General features: G+C 33.2%; 1 protein-coding gene across 2 annotated transcripts; it reads right to left on the reverse strand.

Moving 5' to 3' along the window:
* Positions 1-1,931: 1,931 nt before the first annotated feature.
* On the reverse strand, positions 1,932-12,304 carry LOC140882118 (probable fatty acyl-CoA reductase 4). Of its 2 annotated transcripts, XM_073287890.1 has the most exons (10): positions 12,089-12,304; positions 11,892-11,995; positions 11,449-11,648; positions 10,616-10,716; positions 9,463-9,661; positions 9,185-9,346; positions 8,840-8,921; positions 2,663-2,950; positions 2,406-2,533; positions 1,932-2,242 (listed from the first exon to the last, which is right to left on the reverse strand). In XM_073287890.1, exons 1-10 carry the CDS (start codon positions 12,174-12,176, stop codon positions 2,089-2,091), a joined length of 1,506 nt encoding a protein of 501 aa, XP_073143991.1. In that variant the 5' UTR covers positions 12,177-12,304; the 3' UTR covers positions 1,932-2,088. The 2 variants fall into 2 exon arrangements, with proteins under 2 accessions (XP_073143991.1, XP_073143992.1); XM_073287891.1 differs by lacking the exons at positions 1,932-2,242; positions 2,406-2,533; positions 2,663-2,950 and having other exon boundaries at positions 8,822-8,921.
* Positions 12,305-17,677: the final 5,373 nt, after the last annotated feature.

Raw genomic sequence — 17,677 nt, forward strand, 5'->3', positions numbered from 1 at the left:
AGTTTTTAATTTCTTAAACATGGTACTAAAATATTATCAAAACAGAAGTACGAAATTGTATTTAATAATAAATAAATGTAATATTTTACCTCCCATCATTCAAGTTGCCGAGGTGTTCGGTTTTTTTCTCTGCCCTCAATTCAATTGTCGTAAGATTTACACACATATGAAGATGAATCATATTAAGGACATCATCATCATCATCGTTCAAAGACACAAGTATCTTATGCAATAGAGCTACGTAGTGAAGAATAATGGATTCCGGAGATATTTCTGCACATTTTTTGCCTAGACTCATAAAAATATCCATCAAGCTACAACCACTGAAGATTGAGATGACAAAAAATTGATTCTTGTATTTGCAGCAACCCAAAAACGAAAGATTGCAAGGACCATTTCCAGATTCCATTATCAAACTACAAAAACCAGGCACACAATAACAAATTCAATAACAATTACAGTAAGATTTAAAACTAAAACCATTATATTAGGAATTAAAACATTACAATAAAGAACAATGAGAAATACCAGCTAATCTATCACAAAATTTCATAAAATGATCTGCATTCCCAGTAACAGACATATAAAATGGATATTGTAAGTAAATTTGTAAAATTATCGCAATGCCCCAAATTAAACGCAACCTCTAAAATCATGACAAAATCTCAAACAATTCCATAAATCATGAATTTCGGAGATATTTCTGCACATTTTTTGCCCAGACTCACAAAAACATCCATCAAACTACAACCTCTAAATATTTAGATGACAAATTTCTTCTTTTATTTACAGCAACCTAAAAACGTAACATTGCTTAATCATTTTCATATTCCATTCTCAAACTACATAAACACATGCTCAAAAATCAAAACATGATACACTCATTCATAACACATTACACACAGACAAATACTAAACGATAACAACTTCAAGAACAATTACAGTACGTTTTAAAACTAAAATCATTATATTAGGAATTAAAATATTATAATCGAGAACAATAACAAATACCAGCTAATCTATCACAAAATTCCACAAAATGAACTGCATTCCCAGTAACACACGTGTAAAATAGATATTGTAAGCAAATCTATAAAATTATCGCAATGCCACAAATTAAACGCAATCTCTAAAATCATAATAAAATCTCAAACAATTCCATCGATTCAGTATTTTAAACACGAACATAATACATCAATTTGGGACAATCTAATGTTCGCCCATGATTTATAATATTTCAAATCGAAATTAAAACCTTCAAATCTAGGAAAAATTGACTATGAGCACTAAGCACAAAGATTGACGGTTTTTTTTCAGTCAACGCAGATCTACAAAGAAACCCAAGACGAAAAAAAAAAGTACAGATCGTTCATTAATCCGATCTACAAAGAAAAAGGAGGGAAATTACCGATCGTTCTTACTCTGATCGTTCTTCTTTACCTTTCTGTTTCTTTTTTTTTTTTATATTTTATTTTCAAATAAGAGTAGAGGGTATTGTGGGGTTATCAAAGAAATTGGGGGTAGTTTGGTCAATTGGTCACAAATAGGGAGCTCAAACATATTGCAGGTATTTGTCAGGGAGCTAGAACACAAATTCTCTTACACAGGGACTGACAAATCATTTGAGTTTGCTCATGGGGATTTATCTAGACTTTCCCCTTTTTGTTTCATCTTTTTTTTTAAAAAAAAAAATAATTAAAGTAAGAGCACATATTGAGTAAATATGAGACTTAGTCTCAAGCCCAATCCAATATCGGTCTGGGCCCAAATCATTAGGCAATATGCTTGTCCTATTTGACTTCTCACGTCTCCAATAAAAAAATGTTAAATTTGAAATTACTCATTTGATGAAACTTGCCAAAAAAAGCGCTAATCAGCTTATTAATATTAATTATAATATAAATTTTACTCTATTTATTTAGGATCGACTGCATTTGTTTTATCTTTCAAATAATAACAGTTATGGAAGGAGGAAATTGAAATATTGATCATAAGTTACAAACAAACTCGTTGAGAGTAATTATCACACACAATTATTGTTACATTTCGAAGCAATAACAAGAAGAATAAAATATCGTCGGAGCTAGATCACTTCAATGCATACTTGGTAATTCCGGCAAAATGCGTTTTCAAAAAGTACTCATCCCATTCAACATGCTTTGGATCAAAATTCAACAAGTTCACACTCGTTTGCGAGCTCCTTATCTTTTTTCGCAAATTTTTTGTGTTAGCGTCGTCGAATCTGAAAAATAAAACATCATATTAATACCCATTATTATATATACTTTGGGTGCGAAAATCTAATCTTGAATTAAACATCCCACATAAATTTTTTTTAAAAAAAATTGAAAACGTGAACGAAAAGAGAATAATATATCTTCAATGGTCAAGAAAATTAAACCTACATTCCTTGGAAGAATATGTAAGGCTTGTAGAGGTCTGCTAGACGCATAGCATGACTGATTCGTCGTCTGGCACTGGTGTATGCACTTTCAAAGTGGTTGCAAAATATCACGTTCACAAATTGCAATCCCTGCAAAATCAATATATATAAATAAATGACATACAAATTAAAATAAATTGTATAAACTATATTCTTTGAATAGTTAAAACATGATTCTTCCTATAAAAAGGAATATATAGTTTATTGATATATACTAACCTTGACAAATGGCAAGTAATGGGTCGCAATATATCTGTGAAAGGTTGCCATGGAATTTAAAGTCGTAGGTTGGCCTATTGTGATAGGTTTTCCTCTGCCATCCAACAATGGATTCTCAATCAAAAAGCGATGCATTAGCCACTTTATGTCTGCAAATTTCAGAGGATTACACTTGGAAGAACCAATATGATATATGGATAATCTCGATTCTTCATCACTATTTGGGCATGATGCGGCTGCTACTGCCATTGCTGCAACCATACAATTCACCACCATGTCCCCTGGTATCTGTTAATTCAATTTTTCAGTATTTTGCGTGTTTCAGTTACATACGAAATCGAACCATTATTCTAACTAATCATGCAAACATTTGATATTATAAGAACTTATTAGTTAAGCCTAAACTGATCATGATCTAGAAAACTAGCTAGCTCTAAACTGAATATAATTAATTAACCGCAAACTCTATGTATAGATCGATCTTGCTACGTACATTGGTATGTTAATTTCTGTCGGCAAATGTCGGGAGAAAAGTCTTCTTTGGTGGCCCGTTGAATGATGAATGCATTAAATGCATGCAAAACAAATTCAATTGTGAATTTGCTTTGCATGTTCACATCGAGGGTTCAGACGATGATTTGCATCTATAAATAGATGCATTCTTAGAATTTACCAGTATCCCTCAGCCTCAAGCATTCTTCTGTTCTTGAGTGCATTTTTTCTCTCCCTAGTTATTTCTATATATTTGTGAGATAGGTTTTCTCCTGTATAAGAGAGTGAGTGTCTCTTTGAAAACACAGAGAGAGGTTGTAATTCTCCAAATATTATAGTGGAATCTTCTGGTCTTGCCCGTGGTTTTTACCCTAATAATTTTGGGGGTTTTCCATGTAAATCTTGGTGTCTATTTATTCTTCAATTTCCATAGTTTTTATCTCGTGATGCCGCACCTGAGACCAACAAGTGGTATCAGAGCCTTGGCATAAAATTTCTTAAAATTCTGAGTATGCTCTGTGGTTGCAGCTTTGACTGATCTTCCACATCATAAAAGATTTTTTGAAGATTTTATAAGGCAGGATTCTTCTAGTCAAGATGACGGCAAAATACGAGATAGAAAAGTTCAATGGGAGCAATTTTTTGCTGTGGAAATTGAAGGTGCAAGCAACTCTAACAAAGGAACGTTGCTTGACAGCTATTGAAGATAGACCGGCGGATGTCACGGACGATCAAAAGTGGAACGAGATGAATCACAATGTTGTTGGCAATTTGCATTTGGCTATAGCGGATGAAGTTTTGTCAAGTATCTTTGAAATAAAAAGCGCAAAAATTATTTGAGATACTTTGACAAAACTGTACGAGGTCAAGTCACTGCACAACAAAATTTTTCTAAAGAGAAAGCTTTATACTCTTCGGATGGCGGAATCCTCATCGATAACCGACCATATCAACACATTGAATACTCTATTTTCTCGGCTCACCTCTATGGGGCATAAAATAGAGGAAAAAGAACATGTGGAGCTTCTACTTCAGAGTCTACCAGATTCATACGATCAGCTCATCATCAATGTTACCAACAATGTTCTTTCGGATAATTTAAATTTTGACGACGTATTAACTGCGGTTCTTGGAGAAGAGAGTCGTCGAAGGAATAAGGAAGATAGGTTGGCAACGTCGAAGCAAGCAGAGGCTTTACCGATGACAAGAGGAAGATTGACGGAGCATGACTCCAGTGGGAGCCACAGATATGGTAGATCCAAGTCAAGAAATAATAAAAAAAATATTTACTGCTTTAAATGTGGCGGTAAAGGGCACTTCAAGAGAGAGTGTACGAAGAACATCGATAAGGGATCTAAAGGAAATGTGGCCAGTACTTCCGGCGGTGGTGAAATATTATTCAGTGAAGCAGCAACGGTTGCGGAAGGCAGACACAAATTTTGTGATGCATGGATTATGGATTCAGGAGCGACTTGGCATATGAAGTCAAGGAGAGAATGGTTCGATCAGTATGAACCAGTCTCAGGAGGATCTGTATTCATGGGAAATGATCATGCCTTGGAAATCGCTGGGGTCGATACCATTAAAATTAAAATGTTTGATGGTACTATTCGCACCATACAGGAGGTACGACATGTGAAGGGCCTGACAAAGAATCTTTTGTCTTTGGGGCAATTGGATGATATTGGGTGCAAAACCCGTATCGAGAAAGGGATCATGAAGATTGTGAAAGGCGCGCTTGTGGTTATGAAGGCGGAAAAGGTTGCTGCAAATCTGTATGTATTGTTGGGGAAAACACACAAAGAGGCGGAACTAGCTGTTGCATCAATTGGTTCGGGAGAAGAATCAACAGTGTTGTGGCATAGAAAGCTTGGACATATGTCAGAACGAGGAATGAAGATTTTCTTTGAACGGAAGCTGTTGCCAGGGCTTACAAAAGTGACTCTACCCTTTTGTGAGCATTGTGTTACCAGTAAACAACACAGATTGAAGTTTGGCACATCTACTGCCAAAAGCAAAGGCATATTGGAGCTGATTCATTCTGATGTTTGGCAAGCACCGGTGGTGTCCCTAGGAGGAGCAAGATACTTTATCTCGTTTATTGATGATTTCTCTAGGAGATGTTGGGTGTATCCAATCAAGAAGAAGTCAGATGTTTTCGAAGTCTTAAAAGTTTTCAAAGCGCGGGTTGAACTTGATTCTGACAAGAAAATCAAGTGTTTGAGGACTGACAATGGAGGAGAATATACCAGTGATGATTTTGATGCATTTTTTCAGCATGAGGGCATCAAAATAAAGTTCACGACGGCGTACACGCCTCAGCAGAATGGAGTGGCAGAGCGGATGAACAGAACTTTGTTGGACAGAACAAGGGCCATGTTGAGTACTGCGGGTCTACCAAAGTCATTTTGGGCAAAAGCAGTCAAAACCGCTTCTTACATCATCAATCGTTCTCCTTCAGTGACGATTGATTTGAAGACTCGGATGAAGGTGTGGACTGGCAAGCCAGCTGATTATTCTAGGTTACATACATTTGGAAGTCCGGTGTACGTTATGTACAATGAACAAGAAAGATCGAAGTTGGATTCCAAATCCAGAAAATGTATCTTCTTGGGCTATGCTGATGGAGTAAAGGGGTTTCGCTTGTGGGATCCTACTGTCCACAAGCTTATCATCAGCAGAGATGTTATCTTCGAGGAAGATAAAGTGAAGGGAGACAAAGGCACACTGAATTCAGAAAGTACTATCATTCAGGTGGAAAATAAGACAAACGAAGATCAGGTTTCTTATGAAGCAGTACCAGAGCATGAGGAACAAGAACAAGTTGAGTCAAAGGTTTCCAAAGTAAGGCAGTCAACTCGAGAGAGAAGACCACCAGGTTGGCTTTCAGATTATGTCACTGAAAGCAACATTGCATATTGTCTATTAACAGAGGATGGTGAGCCATCGAGTTTCCATGAGGCTACTCAAAGCTCGGATGTATCCCTGTGGATGACAGCGATGCAGGAAGAATTGGAAGCATTGGACATGAATAAAACTTGGGATCTTGTTACACTACCACGAGAGAGGAAAGCTATCGGTAATAGATGGGTCTACAAGATCAAGCGTGATGACAATAACCAAGTGGAGCGGTATCGTGCAAGATTGGTTGTCAAAGGGTATGCTCAGAAAGAAGGAATTGACTTCAATGAGATATTTTCTCCCGTGGTTCTACTTTCAACAGTCAGAGTAGTATTGGAAATGTGTGCGGTGTTTGACCTACATCTAGAATAGCTAGATGTGAAAACGGCATTTCTTCATGGCGATCTTGAAGAAAAAATCTATATGCTCCAGCCAGAAGGTTTTGCAGAAAAAGGCAAAGAGAACTTGGTTTGCAGATTGAACAAATCTCTGTACGGTCACAAACAGGCGCCGAGGTGTTGGTACAAGAGATTTGATTCCTAAATCATGAGCCTTGGGTACAACAGACTCAGTGCAGACCCTTGTACGTATTTCAAGAGGTCTGGTGATGATGATTATATCATTTTATTGTTGTACATGGACGACATGTTGGTAGCAGGCCCCAACAAAGATCGGGTCCAAGAATTGAAGGCACAGTTGGCTAGGAAATTTGATATGAAGGACTTAGGACCAACAAACAAGATTCTAGGGATGCAAGTTCACCGAGACAGAAGTAAAAGGAAGATTTGGCTTTCCCAGAAAAATTATTTGAAGAAAGTCTTGCAGCGCTTCAACATGCAAGATTGTAAGCCAGTTTCAACCCCTCTTCCTGTTAACTTCAAGTTATCTTCTGAGATGTGTCCTAGCAGTGAAGCAGAGAGGATGGAGATGTCTCGAGTACCGTATGCATCAGCAGTGGGAAGTTTAATGTTCGCTATGATTTTTATAAGACCAGACATTGCACAAGCAGTGGGAGCAGTCAGTCGGTATATGGCGAATCCTGGACAAGAGCATTGGAGCACAGTTAAGAGGATCCTTAGATACATTAAGGGTACCTCAGATGCTGCATTATGTTTTGAAGGATCAGATTTTACACTCAGGGGCTATGTTGATTCAGACTATGCGGGAGATCCAGATAAAAGAAAATCTACTACTGGTTATGTGTTTACAGTTGCAGGAGGTGCAGTCAGCTGGGTTTCAAAATTGCAAACAGTTGTGGCGTTATCTACAACAGAGGCAGAATACATGGAAGCTACTCAAGCTTGCAAGGAGGCAATATGGATTACAAGGTTATTGGAGGAGCTTGGGCACAAACAAGAAAAGATTTCTCTGTTTTGTGACAGTTAGAGTGCCTTGCACATTGCAAGGAATCCAGCCTTTCATTCTAGGACTAAACACATTGGAGTTCAATTTCACTTTGTACGAGAAGTAGTAGAGGAAGGAAGTGTGGACATGGTGAAGATCCATACGAAGGATAACATAGCTGATATTCTGACCAAGCCAGTTAGCACAGAGAAGTTTGAATAGTGTAGATCCTCAAGTGGCCTAGCAGGAACGTAAGCAGCGGGAATGGCAAGATTGAAAGGATGCGTGGAGATGTGTTTGATTCTCAATCAAATCTCCAAGTGGGAGAAATGTCGGCAAATGTCAGGGGAAAAGTCTTCTTTGGTGGCCCGTTGAATGATGAATGCATTAAATGCATGCAAAACAAATTCAATTGTGAATTTGCTTTGCATGTTCACATCGAGGGTTTAGACGATGATTTGCATCTATAAATAGATCCATTCTTAGCATTTACCAGTATCCCCCAGCCTCAAGCATTCTTCTGTTCTTGAGTACATTTCTTCTCTCCCTAGTTATTTCTATATATTTGTGAGATAGGTTTTCTCCTGTATAAGAGAGTGAGTGTCTCTTTGGAAATACAGAGAGAGGTTGTAATTCTTCAAATATTATAATGGAATCTTTTGGTCTTGCCTGTGGTTTTTACCCTAATAATTTTTGGAGGTTTTCCACGTAAATCTTGGTGTCTATTTATTCTTCAATTTCCATAGTTTTTATCTCGTGATGCCGCACCTGGGACCAACAATTTCAAGATATGAGAATTTTAATGAAGAGTCAACGTCACAAATTAAATGCATAAATTAAATGAAATTTGACATTTTTTTTTAAAAATAATCGGATTCAAGTTGCTCTGGAATTCAATTCTTAGATTTGTGTATTATTTCGTGGACTCATTGTTAAATAGTTGTGGATAATGGATTTAAACTTCTGTGTAGGGAAAACAATTAAATTCTTCCCATAAATTGGTCTTTTTGCGAGTTTTGATAATTTAAATATATAGTCAAATTTTAGTTTGTTCTATAAATTAAATTTTTTTATGACTTGTGGTTTTATTTAGTTGAAATAATGACCATCATGTTGGACATTGTTGATGTAACACATATTAATTATTAATGTTACATTGGACATTACTGATGTATCCAATTATATTGGATTAGTGTTATGGGAAGAAAACTTACATAATTACCAAGACCTAATTTTGAACACTTGGAGAATGAAAACAAAAATCGCTGATCAACTTATAGGTTCATGCAGTTGGAAAATTTCCCATTTATGTGTACTATTAATACTGGCTAGTGGCTACCTTAAAAAAAAATAGTACGAAAAAAACATCACTTTTTTAGACAGTTAAAAATTAAAAAAAAAATAAAATATTACATTAGATATCTAGGTAGACCAACTTACCATGTCCAGTGTTGACTCGGGATCACCTACGAAAAATTTCAGTTTCCCTTTTCCGTAGGCAACAAAGATGCTGTCCAAAGTTCTGTTATAAACCCAATTAACAATTAAGAATTTCTGAATCATTTTCAAATCAATTATATATATATATATATTGTTTAAAAAAAATCTTTTTGTGCTTGGACGAATGAATTTAAGATTCCTTGACTTGTTCGATGAACAAAATCAAGTTAAACAATTTCAATAATAACTATATATATTTATATGGTGATCTATATATCGTCCAAATTAATTAAATCTCGACCCAAATACAACTGCGCAACCTCGGATAAATAACTACGTACGTACCTTAAACCTTCGATCCATCCAGCAAAAGGCTCTGTAATAGTGCTTGTTATTATAGTGGGACGTAGTATAATAAGATTGGCCACTTCCTTGAATTTCTCCAAAACCATCTCTCCCATTGCCTTCGTAAACACGTACGTGTTCGGCCATCCATGTAGCATTGCTCTGATTATATATATATATATAAAATCCCAAAATTCGTATAAGAAGTTTATATTCATCAAATCAAATCTTTATAAGATGCGTGGTCAAATCTATATGAAATATATAGCTACATTAACCTTTCGATGCCTAAATCCTTCATAGCCCTTGTGATTTCTTTTTCTGTTGAATTCTGTGCTTGAAGTTCCCTCAACCTGTCGTTCGCAATCTCCGTCTCCGTGTTAATGTCTAAATATGAGATCTTAGCTCCATCAAGGGTATCTCCCTTGCGAAATGATCTCTCTGGTATTAGTCCAACACCATTGCCATGTACATATGCTGCACGTTGATGATAGAAAAGAATTAGACATCGATAATATGAGAACTTTTGAAAAATAAGGAAAAATTTTTTTGGTCCTGTATGTTTGTTACTTTGCGATTTCGGTCTTCTATATTTTCAGATTTAAGTTTTAGTCTGCTATCTTTATATTTTTGGCAATTTTAGTCATTTTTACGATGTGGCGCTGATGTGACATCAATTCAGTGCTGATGTGGAGCTAACGTGTACAGTGCCACGTCAGCATTTTCGAAGAAAAAAAGACCGAAATTGTCAAAAATCGGAACATGCAGGACTAAAACTGAAATATGAAAACATAGAGGACCAAAATCGCAAAGTGACAAAGATACATGACCAAAATTGCAGTTTTCCCGAAAAATAACCATGTTTTGAACACTGGCCTATGCCTATTCACAAATCACACACGTATAATTTTGATACGGTGAACACCAATCATGTGCAGGGAAACTTGGGCCCTCAGGTGTTCATTTTATTTTTATTTTAATTTTAAAACACATCACCGGATTTCTGAACCAGCTCGGTGACGCCCAATCAATATATTTTAAAACTTTACATTAGTGTGGAGGGTAACAAACTTTATATATACTAGCGAATATGCTGTAAAAAAAAAAGATTTTATATTTATATTTTTTTAAAAAAATAAAACATGAAGGAGTTGAGGGGATTTAGTGTGTGATTGATAGGAAGGGTAATTTTAGAATAAGTAAATTTGGTGTCCTCATGGTAGTTATTATAGTGTGCTCATGTTTTATATATATATATATATATATATATATATATATATATATATATATATATATATATATATTATATATATAAAACATGAGCACACTATAATAACTACCATGAGGACACCAAATTTATATATATATATATATATATATATGTTTCGAAATTTGCCAATCAATGAAAATCTTGAATATAGTGTTACCAACCCGTGGAGACATGGAGTAGAGTCTCCAATTTTGAACATTTTCTCGCAAAGTTTTCCAAATGCATGGCTCCCAAAGCATTAATCCCCAGCGCCACATCATATCTGCATACATAACCGAAGCTGTAATTGATTCAAGAAATTAGAAGTATTCGTTAATTTAGAGGTATTCATCAGTTTAGTTTAGGCTTTAAATTCGAAACTCGCTTTTAAGATCTAGCTATACGCGCGGTGATACACTTGCTCCTTGAGTCCTACAAAAAAGTGAATGCAAAAATCGCGGAAAATTGTAATTTTTGTCATATATGTTTGTCATTTTAATTTGTAATTTTGGTCTTCTGTTTTCAGATTTCAGTTTTAGTCATATATGTTCCGATTTTTGGCAAATTTATTAATTTTTTTTCGAAAATTCTTACGTGGCACTATCCACGTCAGATCTATGTCAACACTGCATTGGTACCTTATGAGCGTCACATTGAAAAAATGACTAAAATTGTCAAAAAAACAAAGACAATAGACTAAAATTGAAATCTGAAAACAAAAAGAGAATCGAAATCACAAATTGACAAATTTATAAGAAAAAAAAAGCATTTTTCCAGCGAAACTCACGTCTTACATCGTCATTTCTCGGACGCAATGCTACTATTATTAGGTCTTATAAGTTACGCCAACTACACAATGCATGGTACTATAATTAATTAGTTCTTATAAATTATAAGTTATAGCAACTAAACAATGGTACTAGAATTAGGTCTATTGTATCCATGATCACGTTACCAAAATATATTTGGTAGTTAATTACAAATTAAAAGAATGAAACCACCTTATCATATATACCTCTCATCAAAATTGGTGGTTGCAGCTGAGTTCACAATAATGTCTATTTCTTGTAACATATTATGCCTCAACTCTGGATCGAAGATTCCCAAGTTGTCATGAGAAATGTCACCCGGAATGGGAATAACTTTGTCCAACAAAGATCTCAAGTCACCTCCCATCTCTTCTCGTAGAACACGAAACAAATCAATGCTGAAAATCTAGGAAAACAGTAATAAAAAAGTGAGGTCAGGTTAATTATTTCTAATAATGATCAAATCATAATAATTCGAGAAGATCACATTATAAGATAATGTTTGAGAGAGCTAGTAAAAAATACTTTTTGGCTTTTTCTTAATAAAATTTTAAAATTTTGTTAATGAAAAACCGAAAAATACTTCTTAAAAAATCTCTCAAACATTAACTAAGAAATAAATGAATTATTCTCAACAACTTGTACGTACCTCTTCGTGTAGGCGTTGTTCGATAGACCTCTCGGTTGTCGGCCTAATTAGAAGAAACAATTTCTTCACATTTGGCTGCAAACGAAGTATTTTTTCTAAGAAAACTGCAAAAAAGTACTGAAAGAGGGTTAAAAAAGGCAAAGAGCATCACCCCCAAAATGTACAAAAGAACATATTTGATGGCAAATGAAACTAACTCTTTGCAAGAAAGCCAGTGGCACCAGTGATGAAAATGGTCTTGCCCTCGAAATATTGGACAATTTCAATCTCTTCCATCGCATGCATAAAATGGCAATTATTGACTTATTGTAATCAAGGGAATGCAAATGCAAGTTTCTATTAACCCCTATGCGTTCATTTGTGCCTTCTTATATACATGTTAGATGCAAAAAAATTGACTTTTTGGTAGGAAGTTTGGCTGGCTAATTCATGTTTTCACCTTGTTTTATATAATTATATGTGTGTATATAATTAATAAATATATCAGTAACATGCATGCATTATTGCATATTCAAATGTATCTTTATATTTTCCTCCAAAAATTAAAATGAAACAAAAACAATGTTTTCCCAAGTGTTGTTTACTCAATTAGTATTTGTTCAATTCACACACGGGTCAACCCTACCCATATTTATAATAATAAGTAATACTTTTGGCATAAAATATAATACTTCTTAATGGATAACCCATATAAAAGAAACGTCTAAAAAAATAACCCTTGAGACTGTCTCATAGGAGTTTTTGTCATATTTTTAATGCAATATGATTGGTATAAATGTTTTATAAAATATCCTAGGTGCATTTTTGTGACTGAACCATGCATGATGTTTCGCAAAAATTTATCAATCTTCATTTATATCTCTATAATTATCCATATTTTATAACCCGTTATTAATATTCATATAATAACAATGAAATTTGTATTCCTAATTATATATATATTCTTGTATAACATAACATATACACACATAAAATCGAACTATTATAAAATATGAATTAAAATTTTGGGTTGATTTGGGATATTGTACAAGTTCTTTGCAAACAAATAACAACTATATATATCTATTTTTTTATTATATAAATATTTTTTTGTGATATGTAGCTTTCATTATATAATACAAGTAAACGGTTCACCTACCATGGCTTGTCTTCCAAATTTGAAATTGTATAAAATGGTCTCGCGGTTGTCATCATATATATATATATATATAGACTCTCTCTATATATTCAAAATTTTAATATATAAAACTTGAGATTGGGGTAATTTGCTGTCTCTCGCGCGCGGTTATTTGCAAATTAATCGGTTAATTGGGAATGAAGAGGAATGTCATTATGTCAATCACTTTTTAGAAAATATATTTAAACTTTCAATGCTAAGACGAAAACGAAATTTAAAAGATAATATTTTGTACAACCATCAAACGATGAAGAGTCAACTTTACGTATGTCCACAATTAATTATATGGTTACTTGTAGTACCCCTTATCCCAAAACATAAGCAAACTCGAATTAATTATCATAAAGTACTTAGGCTGGGGACTTTATATATGTAGTTACGTTAGATATTTGTTTGGGTTAACAAGAAATATAATCATTGAATTTCATACTTATTAGTTAAAATTTGATATAACAACCCAAGTCCAAATGATGGAAATATTTATTGACTCCATCAATATTGAGTATGTATCTACATCTGTAAGACGGATATCGACCTGATTCATATAAGTATACAACAATAAAAAATAATATTTTTTATGGATCTTTGAGATTTTTTTCACAAAATTGACCCGTAAAAAGATCTGTTTTTTTTTAAATGTTTTTTTTCCACCGTTTGTTACAACAATGAGTCGATCCGTGAAGTACTTTCAAACTTTACACACTATCGCCATTAATTGGTAGGCTGAATTGATTCTAAATATAAATCATCACCTACAATATTCATTGGAAAAAATATCCACCATCGACAAACTCTATCACTTACATTTTATCTTATAAATTCATTTTAACCCAAAATTGTAACATCTTTATTTTTCTTATCTTATATATGTGCCAAATAAACCAACAGTTACATTATATTTGACTTTTACACATCGGTTTATGCCAAAAATTTTAGTAAAATAATTAAATTTATTTTTTTATTCCTGTTTACTTTAAGAAAATTGTAATATTTGGATTTTATGTTAAGAACTATTTTAAACATATGATAATTATGTATTTATGTTCACGCTCGTTCGCTAGTGAAAATTCAGACTAAATCTCTGTTTCTTGCTTGGCTAGCTATCAATTAAGGTGGAAGGTAGGCAGGTGAAGGATAATAATTGATAAGGCATTAAAGCGGCGGGAGTAACTTTTAATCTCAATTAATAGATAATTTGCAAGTTCGTATATAAAATTTTCGTAGTTAATCTGAAATTTGATTTAAATGAAAAATGAAAGTTATCCACATGATATAACACATAAATTTATGATGATTAGGGATAGGTCGATGCTACCCATAAGACACTACCCCCATGAATAGCTGTCAGACCTTGATTGGCCTGAGTGGTTCGAAGCTACAGAGGGGTATTACCCCTCTGCAGCTGGTGGCCTTTCATTGGCCAAAAATCATGTGGGTCCCACATGATTGATGTGGGACCCACATGATTTTGATGTGTGACCAATTATTGGCCACACACCTACAGTGGGGGTACCCCCACTGTTGGATCGAACTATCCGATTGGCCCAAAGCATGTGGGCCCCACATCATTTGGGCCAATCAAGGCCTGACACGTTGCATACAGGGCACAACCCTGTATGCAGCATCGAATTTTCCGATGATTAGAATGCTGGTGTTGTTACGTTTTATGATATTGACAACATTAGAAACAAAATAAATTAATAGTTAATAAGTTTGAATTAAAATCTTTAAGTACAATTAATTACAGCGGAAATAAAAATTAAAATAATAACCAATTAACACGAGTATTAATATGCACAGAGTATACTAGTACTTGTGTGATGTCTTTTGAAAAAAAAAAACGATTACGTACGAGAACAATGTAATATTTGATTACAAAATCAATATTAGCAATTAATATAAAAAGTTAAATTTTTCAACACGTTGAGAAATCCAAACTATATTCTAAAATCAATACTAGATTAAAAATAAAAGCCAAAGAGTGTAAAACAAAAATGAAATTTTTAACAAGTTGAGAAATTAAAACCACACCCTAAAGACTATAATACGAGTATAGAAAAACCAAAGAGTGCAGAATCAGAAGCAAAGCCTCAAGTAAAAAGCCAGAAAGATCTTCAAGGAGCAGTTGGCACGGTGTTGTGTTCACGACGAACAACATCAGAAAGCGGCAAGAATACTTCGATGTAATCTTTGATCACTTTCTTCCTTAAGAACTTCTCAGTATTCTTCTTTTTGTCTATGTTTTTCTCGTATGCTCTGCTGTTACGTTTCTCTCTTTCTCTTTTTGTCACAGATATATTAAATAGATTAGATTGTTTTCTTTTGATCGATTTTTACAAAGATGGAAACAAATCTTTTTGTTATTATAAATTACCCATTTTACGAAGATAGCATGTCTGATTATATCTAAAATATTTTACCAATAAGAATCAAAGAAAGACAAAACAAATAACCAATATTTAGATCAAAGAGGAAAATAATTGAAAAGAATATTTTCCTTTCAAAAAGTACACAAATAATTGTTTATGATCAATTACCTCAAATTTTCTATTCAAATAAGTTACGCAACAAATTTTCTACTTAAAAGACAATAAATTGTTTGCTCACCCCAAACTTTTGGATTGGATCATAGTATTGGGGTAACACCCGTGTCTTGATATAATTATAGCAAGACAACTACACATTTTTTTTATGTGAAGGAATGCACAATCTCACTGTCTCACTTGAAAAACACGTGTGATCATCCTCTGACGACCATTAGATCGAATATTTGTGTATTAACAGCTTAATGATAAGGTCGAATAAATCAACTTTTGGATGGAACAATCGACATCCCACGTGCCACCATTGTATCAAGTGTTTGGGTTAATCCTTATTAACGATAAAAAAATCGAATGAATCATCAACTTTTCGTCCGGCCCTTTTTCATGATGAAATGGAATTAGTTGGTTTTGTTTGTTACTTGCAAAACATTAAATGGCCTTAATAGTTTAAACACCACCAGGCAGCAATTTGTCAATGGGTGGGCACATGGGAGAGATTTTGGTGGTATACAAATTTGTCCAATCCCAATTAAAGACGCTATCTCGATCGAAACCATATTATCATTATTAGTAAACAGTGTAAATCTGGCAATATTTGTGAATTATTTGGAAAATATCCCAAATACAATATGTCGGCACATGTTTTTATGTGGATAAGAGTAAATCGCACATCTTGGTTATTCAACATTGTAAAACTTGACTTTTATATCAGTGATTAAGAGTAGTTTAATTTTAAAATAAATAATAACAATAATAATAATAAATTGCACATCGATCGAGCTAATCAGTCTTTGTCAAAAAAAATTGTTTAAACTCTTTAAGTCCACATATTTTTTATCGGATGAAAGCCGGACCTAAAAATAACCGATTGAATATATAATAAGTTAGTTTTTATTTATTTATATTTTTATCAAGAATCGTTTTTCAAAACATAATATTTATCCATATCATTTTAAGATAATAACTAGTTTTTTTTAAGATAATAACTAGTTAAATATACTATGTTCCAAAAAAAAAACTACTTATATATATTAATATTCTGTTACACGCGTTGCGTACTCATATATTTCATTTTTTTTGGCAAAAACAAAAAACAAAAATAACTTATAAAATTTAAAAAATAAAAAAAACTATAGCGTTTTCCTAAACAAATATTAAAAAAACCAAATAGATATATCCATTTTGTAAAGTGGGTGTTATTTCGGTAAATAACAAAACATCTAATGACTAAAAAAGAATAAGCCATATAAAATGACTGAAATAATTATTTTATTAAAAATTAAGTTAAGATATAATAGTAATTCAAATCAAACTTTCCCAATTAATTGAAAATTAGTAACTTAGATGATCTCTAATTCTCTACTATCAAAATAGGATATATTTAATCAAATTTATATAGGCTCATTGGTATTCAAAAGAAACAAACTTTCTTTATTCACGTTTATGTATTAAGCAGTTTCAATTATATTAACACTATTTTTTGCAAATCGATATATAATTATGTATGTTTATCATTTGAATATTCATTTCATTAAATAAAATAAAAAATTGTAGTAATGCAAGTAAGTAATTCATGAATCTTGACAGTCCAATCGTTTTTTTAAAAAAAAATTCTAAAAGAAACTATCAATTGTTTATTAATACGAATATGAATTTAATAAAAAAATAGTTATTTTTTGGAGCATAATCCATAATACAAGATAAGTATATATACTGAAATTTGCAAACAAAAAATTATTTTAGAAATTCTCAACACCACATTTGAAAGTAAAATAATAGTGAAAATTGATTTTTTGGTCCTGTACGTTTGTCATTTTGCGTTTTTGGTCATCTATATTTTCAGATTTCAGTTTTAGTCCGCTAGCTTTATCTTTTTGGCAATTTTAGTCTTTTTTTTCGATGTGGTGTGATGTGGCACTAATGCAATGCTGATGTGGAGCTGACGTGTATAGTATCACGTAAGAATTTTCGAAGAAAAATGACTGAAATTACAAAAAATCGGAACATGCAGGACTAAAACTAAAATATGAAAAAATAAAAGACCGAAATCGCAAATTGATAAATAT

This window comes from Henckelia pumila, chromosome 2 (assembly GCF_033568475.1).
Source record: "Henckelia pumila isolate YLH828 chromosome 2, ASM3356847v2, whole genome shotgun sequence".
NCBI classification, from domain to species: Eukaryota; Viridiplantae; Streptophyta; class Magnoliopsida; order Lamiales; family Gesneriaceae; genus Henckelia; species Henckelia pumila.

What these genes read in the sequence shown, in the direction of transcription:
- LOC140882118 (XM_073287890.1), bottom strand. Translation starts at nt 12,176, where the DNA reads ATGCATGCGATGGAAGAGATTGAAATTGTCCAATATTTCGAGGGCAAG. An exon ending in CACTGGCTTTCTTGCAAAGA is followed by an intron (nt 11,996 to 12,088) that starts GTTAGTTTCATT and finishes ACTTTTTTGCAG; the next exon opens with TTTTCTTAGAAAAAATACTT. An exon ending in AAGGATTTAGGCATCGAAAG is followed by an intron (nt 9,347 to 9,462) that starts GTTAATGTAGCT and finishes ATATATAATCAG; the next exon opens with AGCAATGCTACATGGATGGC.